Source organism: Buteo buteo, chromosome 7 (assembly GCF_964188355.1).
Source record: "Buteo buteo chromosome 7, bButBut1.hap1.1, whole genome shotgun sequence".
NCBI classification, from domain to species: Eukaryota; Metazoa; Chordata; class Aves; order Accipitriformes; family Accipitridae; genus Buteo; species Buteo buteo.
Window position 1 is genome coordinate 40,831,073 of NC_134177.1, and position 9,748 is coordinate 40,840,820.

At 49.9% G+C, this 9,748-nt stretch overlaps 1 protein-coding gene across 1 annotated transcript; it reads right to left on the reverse strand.

Annotated features, from left to right (window-relative positions):
- Positions 1 to 1,706: 1,706 nt before the first annotated feature.
- LOC142033262 (argininosuccinate lyase-like) lies at positions 1,707 to 9,073 on the reverse strand. The gene is made up of 18 exons (XM_075033143.1): positions 9,049 to 9,073; positions 8,864 to 8,877; positions 8,288 to 8,482; positions 7,262 to 7,345; positions 6,877 to 6,933; positions 6,518 to 6,615; positions 5,983 to 6,060; positions 5,474 to 5,551; positions 5,277 to 5,329; positions 4,846 to 4,908; positions 4,537 to 4,651; positions 3,788 to 3,872; positions 3,554 to 3,613; positions 3,192 to 3,275; positions 2,844 to 2,924; positions 2,644 to 2,748; positions 2,365 to 2,471; positions 1,707 to 1,857 (listed from the first exon to the last, which is right to left on the reverse strand). The coding sequence occupies exons 1-18, from the start codon at positions 9,071 to 9,073 to the stop codon at positions 1,707 to 1,709; spliced, it is 1,533 nt and encodes a 510-aa protein (XP_074889244.1).
- Between the last annotated feature and the right edge of the window lie 675 nt (positions 9,074 to 9,748).

The window sequence follows — 9,748 nt, forward strand, 5'->3', positions numbered from 1 at the left end:
ACTGCCATTACCTATGAGTGTTACAGAGTTTTGCAGTACTGAGTCAATAACGTGTTGCTGCATCAGCATGGAGAGCAGGGTGCTGAGCAAAATGCCAGCTTTAAAATGCTGTGGCAGAAAAGAAATTGTCCATGACAAAACTAGCACTACTGTGCTGTGGGTGCCAGGTAGACGACTGTTTTTTCTCTACCTTTTGAATCAAGCAGCAGCATATTCCATCCAGAAATCACTGCAGAACAATAGTAGGGAATAATGTTTCAAGTGTTTATTTAATCAAATATTTTCACCCTGTGAAAGACACAAGGTTGCTGCATTCTCATTCCCCAAGTAACACTTTTCCTGGTCTTTGTTCTGATTATATTTTTGTAAGGACAGAAGGAAGATAGTGTAAGATTTGTAAGAGGCGGACAGCCATGCCAGTCTCTTTTTCAAGCATTCTACCCCAGCTAGCTTGGCCTGGGTCACAGAGGAAAGAGCTTGTCCTGGGACCATGCAACCCTATGCTTCAGTGTAAACCAGAGCCAAAGGTGGTTTTGTGATGGGCTGGGATGACCTGTGGGTTGACTTGCTGACCAAGTCCTGCCTAAGACTATGCAAGTTTCAGTGCCAGGTGGTGAAGAGACTTCTTCTGGCCACTTAATGTCCCTGCCAGAAGGCAGGCAGGCAGGCAAGCATACTCCTATGAGGAGAACAGGGATAGCTGGAGATGTGGCATGTATTACAGATGCAGTACCAGGTGCACTTTGCGCACACCCACAAGCCTCCCTCAGCACATTGTGTAGCCTGCTCTGGCACTGCTGGATTCAGCCTTGTGCTGCATAGCATCATAGAATAATCTAGATTGGAAAAGACCCTCAAGATCATCGAGTCCAACTGTAAACCTAACACTGCCAAGTCCACCAATAAACCATGTCCCTAAGCGCCACATCTACACATCTTTCAAATACCTCCAGGGATGGTGACTCAACTGCTTCTCTGGGCAGCCTGTTCCAATGCTTGACAACTCTTTCAGTGAAGAAATTTTTCATAATATCCAATCTAAAACTTCCCTGGTGCAACTTGAGGCCATTTCCTCTTGTCCTATCACTTGTTACTAGGGCAAAAGAGACTGACCCCCACATCGCTACAACCTCCTTTCAGGTAGTTGTAGGGAGCAATAAGGTCTCCCCTCAGCCTCCTTTTCTCCAGACTTAACAACCCCAGTTCCCTCAGCCTCTCCTCCTAAGACTTGTGCTCTAGACCCTTCACCAGCTTCATTGTTCTTCTTTGGATGTGCTCCAGGAACTCAATGTCTTTCCTGTAGTGAGGGGCCCAAAACTGAACACAGTATTTGAGGTGCGGCCTCACCAGTGCCAAGTACAAAGGGACAATTGCTTTCCCGAGTCCATCACCCTCCCCTCCAAGAGGCATGTTTTCAGGTCTCTTGCTGTAGACAGACACTCTTGCTGCTCTCTACCTACTAGCCCCCCCAGAGCTTGAACACCCCATAACACAGCTCCACTGCCAGGGAGGGGAGAGACCCTCTTCTTTCACACCAGTGAACATTTCCCCAAGCCTCATGAGGGCTAAGGAAGCCGATCTCAATCTTGCCCCAAGAAGAAAGGTGCAAGACTGGAGTTTCAGTGAACTACAACACCACAGTGTTTATTAACTTCAGATTAGTGTGATAGGCACAACGCTGCATCCACGGGATATCTCCCCACACTCTAAGCTTGTTCCTTCAGCTTCTTCAGCAGCTCCCTCAGCTGCTCAATCTGGGCAGTCACGCTGCTCTTGGCAGTACCACCCATGGCCGTGTACTGCTCCACGCTGTTGACAACGTTGAAGACCTGGGAGACGTCACTGCCAAACAGCGGGCTGGGGAGGCAAAGAGAAGAGGGGTCAGTGGAGAGCGCTGGCTGCTGTTGGCTGGCTTTACATGCTCCCTGCCTGCAGAGAGGGCGAGGGAGTGGAGACGGAGCCTTTTTCCAAGGGGAAAGCCCTCCTTGCAGCCCTGCTTCTGCCTTTCTAATGCCTGACAGTGGCTGCTTGTGGCAGACCAAAGAGTCAGCTCCAAGGGGAGAATGGAGAAGTTTGGAGCCAAACTCCTCAGAGGGCTGCTGCCTCCAGGTCAGGGCATGAGTTTCTCCCAGTCCCTCCCAAGAGCTGCTGCCTGTGCCCCACTGGAGCTGAACAGCACTGATGTTGTCCCCCTTTGGTATTTTCAAGCCCAGCAGTAGGAGCATTGATATTCAGGCCGGGAGGACTTTGGGGTGCTGTCTGGCCCTGGCATTTTGGGGAAGGGCACCATGAGGAGACCCATATGCAGGGAGGCTGATATGTGCCTGTTGAGGGGAGTCATGGCAAAATAATAGTGATACAAACCTGATGCTCTTCAGGTCATCCAGGCTGAGATTATTGATGGTGATGCCTTTAGACTCGGCAAGGTGGACGGCCTTCCCAGAGGCAGTGTGGGCTTGTCTGAAAGGCATCTGCAGTGAGAAGCAGAGGCCGCAGTCAGTGACCAGGCAACTGGGGTGTTTTTCAAAGGATAAATTGGATGTGCTGTCTTTTTTGGTTGGCTTGATTTCACTAGGGCAATGCAATCTGAATCCGGGTTTTCTGGGGTGTGAAGAGGGGAGGCGTTAGGAGGTAAAACTCCACCTGTAAATTACTATCAAGTCCACCCGGCAGCAGTTCCACTACTTGGGATACATGTAAAGAATGGGTTTCCAGCTTTCGTGTTTGTTGACCCAGACTGATCATCACCTGGGGACAGAACAGAAGGCCTCATCTCAGGCCCTCACTGAGCAGTATTCTGCATCCAAAGAAATCGCAGCTCCAAGTCTACCTCTGATACTTACTCCTTTATGAACCAAGTAGAGAGCCAGGTCAGATGACAGGATTTCAGGGCTCAGTGCCTTCTCCATGTTCTCCTTGTTGATCTGCAGGAGAGTCAGAGGGTGACATTATTATCAGCTCCTCCACGGGAACATGTTAGTGGTCACGGTGAGGGGACTTCATCTGGAAGGGACCTGGCTCTAAAAGGACCCTCTGACGCCCTGAGCAGCCGACAGTGGGGGCCATAATAAGCAGTATGGGTGAGGTATTGCGGAGCCTTCATCTTAGGACCAGTCTAGAGCTCTTTTACCTGTGTTACACCCAGAATGTGTGCCCCAACCATGTTCAGTAGTGAGAGGCTGAAGCCTTACCTGGAGGGTAGAAATCACTCCAGTGGCAACCTGGAGCACAGCATTCAAGGTGTCCACAACATCAAAGACGGCCTCCTTGTCCTCCTGCGTTAGAACAGGGATGGAAATTGCTGTAAGTCAACCTGAGGCAGCCCAAAAACCCAAGAGCCTGAGCAGCCTAGCCAGCAGAGCAGGCATGTCATCCCAGGGGCTTGTGCTAGGGGCCAGGCTGTCCACTGCAGCGTGCCGTGCCTCAGCCCCTTTCTCAGCATCCTGCACACAAGCAGGGTCTGTGCAGGGAAATGTAGTGGCAAGACTGCTCAGGAGCAGAAGATGGCCATGTCTGCTCAGAGAGATGGTGTGAAAACTAACATCTGTTTTACCTGCAGATCCTTGTTGTAGGTGCTTGGAAGTCCTTTGAGAACCATGAGAATAGCAGCCAACTGCAGAGAGAAACAGGTGAGGCAGTGAGTTGTAAGAAGAGAAGCGCATTGCCCCAGCAGAGGTTAAGAGCCTAGACTGGGCACATTTCTTCACACAGAGGCAAGAAGAAGAAAGATTCTTCAGCCCTGGTATGAGCAGTTTCCCCATCCCGCTTCTTTCTTTAGCAGGCTCACCCGTCCGAACACTCGTCCAGCTTTGCTGCGGATCAGTTCCAGACTGTCAGGGTTCTTCTTCTGAGGCATCATGCTGCTGCCAGTGCTGAAAGAAAGGTGTGTGCAGTGTAACGGTGAGCAAGACCCCAGTCCCTACAGACACAGGCTAAGACAGGTCCTGTGGCATACTGGCCCAGCCCTCCAAAAGTGACATGTAGGTCCCCTTCCCTGGACACTTTTCTAGGGTGTGGGAAAGCAGTGCACTGAGTTTCTCATGTTTCCCACAGCAAAGCCTTTGCTTTTGCAGTCTTGTCTGGAGCTACCATGCAGTCCCACCTCTCAAAGAGGAAGCAAAAAGGAGGCTTGCCCCCAAGCCCTCCAGAGGTGGTATCAGCAGGCCAGCCTAAGTGTTGCTGTGAACGCAGAGAGGGTGGGAGTGCTGTGGTTGTGCTGCCCTGAGAGACAGGAAATGTATTAGGACTGCAAACCCAGCTAGTCAAGGAAGGGCTTTGGCAGGCAATCCCAGCAGAGGAGGAAGTTCTCCCTGCCAGCAGTTGCTGGAGAGGAGTGTGTGCTGAATGCAGCCTTGGTTGAGTTGCCAGAATCAGAAATAAGTGATCGTTACTGTGGAATATTCACCCTATGGCTGCCTTTCTGCCAGCTGTTTAATGCTGTGGCAGCCTTGTGCAGCAGGGAGACCCCAACCACTGTCTCAGTCTCTCAGGACAGGATAGCTGAGAAGAATTACTCCCCAGAGACCAGTGACCTACCAGTAGGTATCAGAGAGGGTTAGAAAGCCAAACTCGCTGGTGCTGTAGATGATGAGATCTTCAGCCATCTTGCTAAGGTGGATCATCAGCAGGGTGGCAACAGAGAGGAATTCCACTGCAGAGAAGGCAGGAAATCAAGGGGTGAAAAAGGTGCTTGTTTGCTTGACAACCCAGGGAGCCCTGACTGGAGCTTTGGAGTTACTTCCTAGTGAGGGATTTCATTCCCTTTGTTAAAGGAGCTTAACTGGGAAGGTCTCAGGGGCCTGTTTCTAAAATAGTGGTGGGAAGATGTGATTGGGTTGTGCTTACCCACAAAGTCTCTCTCGCTAACGGCATCCATGCTGTTCAGGCTGATGGAAGCAAAGTCCAGCTCTGTAAGGAAGGTGATGGACAGAGGAGGTCAGGCTTGGCATGTCTGGAGCTAGAATGCATCAGGCTACCCAAGCATGCAGGTGACTGTGAGCCCTTGCGTAGTCCCAGGAAAACAAACATGCTTAAGTGTTATACTGACTGGTGTCTTTATTATTAGCCCCAGGCAGTCAGTGTGCAGCAGAGGTGGCTCTTCTTGCTCCAACTTCACAGGCATTGCCTGTCTCATTGCAGTGAAAAGCCTTATGAAAGAAAGGCTTTGGCTCCAGGACAGTGCATTACGGTGCCTGTGGGACCCATATATCAATGCTTCCCTCCCTCCTAGATATTACAAGTAGCCCTGTGCCACTCAATTATAGGGAGACATTTACCACTACGCAGAAGCTCTCTATCAATTTCCAGGGGGTTGCCAGCCAGAGCACCGCTGCCAGGGGAGAAAGAAACACAAGTCACACAAGATACCCTGCATATTACAACCAAAACTGAGCTCTAGGAAGCAGGGAAGGCACCTCTGAAGACTTTGCAGAGCAAAGCAAGGCCCAGTGATTACACAAACAGTAGACCTTACCTTCCCAAAGGCAAGACATTGATCCTCTTCTTTATCTCTCCCAGGCGCTCAGAATCACGGGTCAGAGCAACAGCATGGCTAGGAAAGGACGTGAGAGATGAAGCATGTGAAGTCACAAAACATCACGTTCCTTCCCAAGCAGTATGCTTCCAAGCCTGGAGCCTGGGATCCCCTCTCGATCAGAAGAGTCTTGAAAGGGAGCCTAGGCACTAAGGCCCTTTGAAATGGAACAGCTAACAGCCATATAAGATTCTCCATGTTACCCCATTACCAAAGGATGGAGCATACAGGGAGTCAGCCTCCACTGCCCAGACAGTGCTTGGGTGCCCGGTTGGTCAAAGCCACACAAGAACACAGGGAATTCCTGTTCCAGTTTGCAGGGTTACCTCTGGTTTCTCATCACCCCCAGCTGCCCCCTCAGAGCATAATGCACTTCTAGGCTCCAGCTGAGCAGGGCCCCAAGGGTGGAGAAGGCTTCCTTCAGCCAAGTGTGAAAGGTGGTTGGTTACCTGAGCAAGAACTGGCTCCATCTGATGGGCAGAGCTTTCTGCAGGTGGGTGTAGCCAGGCAAGATAACATCAATTTCTCTGCATGTGAAAGGAGAGAAAGAGGTGAGCAGCTGCTGTCAGGATAGAGGGCAGTGGCAGGTACACTCCAGGCTTTCCTGGCAAGGTTGCAAAGAGAACATCTTTAGCCTGTGTTGTACTGAAGTTAGGTCTATCTCTTTCTCTGCCTTTCACCTTTCAACTGAAACGTGTTCAAGTTCCCCATCCTTCAGATGGCTTTGGTGCCTTCTGAAGTCTTGTGTGGACCTCCCACTGCAATTTCTTTGCTAGGGTAGACTAGGGGAAGAGGAAGGTCTCTGTGACATAAACTGTGGAGAAAGGGGGTCCGTTTTCTTTCCCTGTGCTATCACACACCGCCTGTCTGTAACTTCCTCCGCAGGAGACTCTGCTGCTGCCCTGATCGGTGTCTGTCAAAGAGCAAGCCTAGAAGTCTCCAGCCCCAGCAAGGCCACGGCCGTGGATATGGAAGAGCACTTACATGGCAGCGCGTTCCACCAGGGTCTTAATGAGCTGCAGGAGGTGAGTGGAGATGACAGAGAGGGAATTCTTCATGAACAGCTTCAAGTCAGTCACAACCTGTGTGAGATTGGCCACAGACAGACAAAGCAGAATGTGACATACTTAGTGACTGGCCACTTTTACTGCAAAGTAAACCCCTCCTTGTTCTGTGTGATGGAAAGTTGCATCTTCCTCTCATAATTTAGTAATTTTGATGTGGTAATCTTACTATATCTTGCTCTCCAGGAGGACAGCAAAAGGCCTTTCTGGTCCATGGTCTCCTGAACTGAGGTTGGGGACGAGTACAGAGGGAGGAAAAATAACCAGTTCTGTACATACCTGATCATTCCTGCTTCTTCCAGTGTGCAGCTTTCCAGCTATGTCTCCAATCAGCTCCTGAGGACAAAAGGAGGATTTCTATCAGCAACTCTGTATTCTACAAAGGAGACTCCACATGAGCAGACCTCCTCCCTGCCTGGAAGGGACTCAGCACTAGGATCCTGTGAGTAGCCATGGGATCTCTTCTGGGCAAGGGCAAGTTTGGGTTCTATGCTTGTACAGTGCTCCTTCCACAAAAACGGTCTTGGAGACACTTGATTGTGCACCTGGGGTTTCAGTGCCACAAGGTCCAGAGGAATTTCACAGTGGGACAGAGGAGCATGCACTTAATGTCAGGCAGATCTAGCTACAGAGGAATGGGAACAAGAAGTTAAAGGACCCAAACCTTTAGTCTGCGTTCGTTGGCAGTGTGGATATCCTCATCACTTTGGGTCACCACAAAGACTCCTTTAGACCATTCCTCAGAGATCTACAAACATCAGCAGAAACACCAGTCAGCCACTACGTTTACCCTAGTGCGCGTGGGGGCTGTAAGTGTCCCCAGCAAATACCAGCTTCTGCCCTCCCAATGAAATCAAAGTGTTAAGTCTTACACAAGCTCTGACATTCCTGTTCTTTCAAGCCAAGGCTGGCTGCTTGCTATATCCTGGTATTCTATACTGCACTTGGTGGGATTCCTCTCTCTACCCATGATGATCCTGCTGCATTATGGCTATAGGAGGATTTAAGCATTGCAACGACAAAGTGAGCTGAAATGTCAGTGATTGCTTTAGCATTGTCCACAAAGATCTTCCTATACACACATTGTATAGTGTCACCATTGTCCATGGCGGGTGAGCAACAACAATGGATATTTTAAAAAAGCGCTTAGCTGCTGACTTCTCTTCACCCCTATACAATGCTATGCATTGCCTTCTACTAACTTGGGCAGCCAGACTCAGAACGATCCCAAGTGCCAGCAGAAAAAGAATATGCCTAATTCATACTGAAACAGTTCCTGGTGAATGCTCAGTCTGAAGAGGATGAGCAGGCAGGTCACACTCAGCACACCTCACCGAGGCACCGGAGCTGCCATAATGAGCATTGACAGTGTGCGCATCAGGGCTTCAGGCTGTCACTGGTTCACATCCTACTGCTGGGCTTTGGTGCCTTTAGTGGGGTGCAGTTTGAGCATCTATCCCCTGCCCAGAATGTCTCCAGCAGTACCGAGTGCAATACGCATGGGCTTGTCATGTCTATGATGTAGGAGAGCAACCCTTTCAGGAAAGCACTTCAGCACGTGCCTAGCTCTAAGGAATGGGACATTTAAAGATGCTTTTTAGAACAGCAACTCAGGGAGGCTACTACAGATGCTGTCAGAAAAGCAGCCATTCATTCCAGCACATGTGACAGATGTAAAGGAAATAAATACCTTTTCCAGGCCACTCAGGATCTTCTCCAGCTCAGTTTTAGATAGGATTCCAGCCTTCTCCAAGGCTTTGGCATATGCCATGCTCCCCTGGACATCAACCTCAGACAGTCTTTGATCACAGGTAATGGAAGAGCTGAGCATCTCCATGACTGGATCTGTACTTCCAACAAACCTTCCTCCCAACATTTTATCCCCCTGCAAGTAATGAAGTTAAGAGGCATGTTCAAAAGACTTACCGATATATCCCCTAAAAATCAGTTAATGTCCATCCCACTCTTTATCCAAGTAGAACTGAGGACATATTCAAGAGTGGTTTTTTCTGTACCATTGCTGTACCATTGACCAGAAAAGCTCTGGACTTTAAGACCTTTGGCAAGTAGTTGTAGAGGTGGAAAACATGTCACCGTCACTAGCATTTAGCCCTTGAGGTGTCAGGTGTGGCTCAGGAATCCTCCAAGATACTTTATTCCTGCAGCATTCTGGAGGGAGTATGTCCTGTCCATGAAAATGAATATCAGGGCATATGGTGCAAGACCAGCGTGGATCTCTCTTTTAAGGAAGCTGCTGATCACTGACCCTTTGATAGTCTCCTGACAGGGAAAAAAAGTAAGGGAGTCAGGGATATATGAAAGCTAGTATCTACTGTTACTTGAAATAATAATTAAAAAACTCCCACTCTTTTAGGTAGACTATAGGAAAATACTCAGTTGACAAAGAGCTGTGGGCCAGCACAAGCCACGTTACGAAGTGTTTGAAGTTACCGTTTGAAGCATCTCCAGAGTCCATGATGTTCTTGCAAGCTTTGGCATAAAATTAGCTTAAAACTGGTTAAGATTAACTGAACTGGTTAAGGAGCGGACTGCAGAAAGGGAGGTCTGGGTACCTTTCAGTATTACAAATGTTCGGTTAAAATGAAAAGGAAAGAAAAAACCCCACAGCCCCAAACTACCCTCCAAAAGGTCCCTGAAGCTGCGCGGCGCCGGGCTGCCGGGCTGCCGGCCGAGCTACCATGGACAGCGGGCGGCTGCCGAGACCGGGGCCGGGGCCGGGGCCGGGACCCCGGGGCCGGTGACCCGAGCAACCCTTTCCCCATCAACTGTGTGAACGAGCGTGCCTGAGAGGAGAGCAGGGGGGAGCCTGCGGAGGTCAGGGTGCAAGTTACGGGGTGCTGCAGATCTCTTTCTGAAGCAGAGGGGAAATGGGAGTTGAAAAAGCAAAGTTTGGCAGCTCCTGGCTGGGAAACCAGTCCGCTGGGACCAGTGGCAGAGGGGATGGGGCGTGAGAGGCCAGTGCTGGGAGCCAAGTGCTTGGAGGGGGAAGAGGCATCTAAGTGCATCTTCGCTGCTGTGGGTTTTCACCACCAGAATCAGAGGTGAGGCGTCGGAACTATTGCAGCAAAGACGTTTGCTGTCCCCTTCTCCATTTAAAACCCGGGAAAACACATCAAGTAGAGAAGCACCC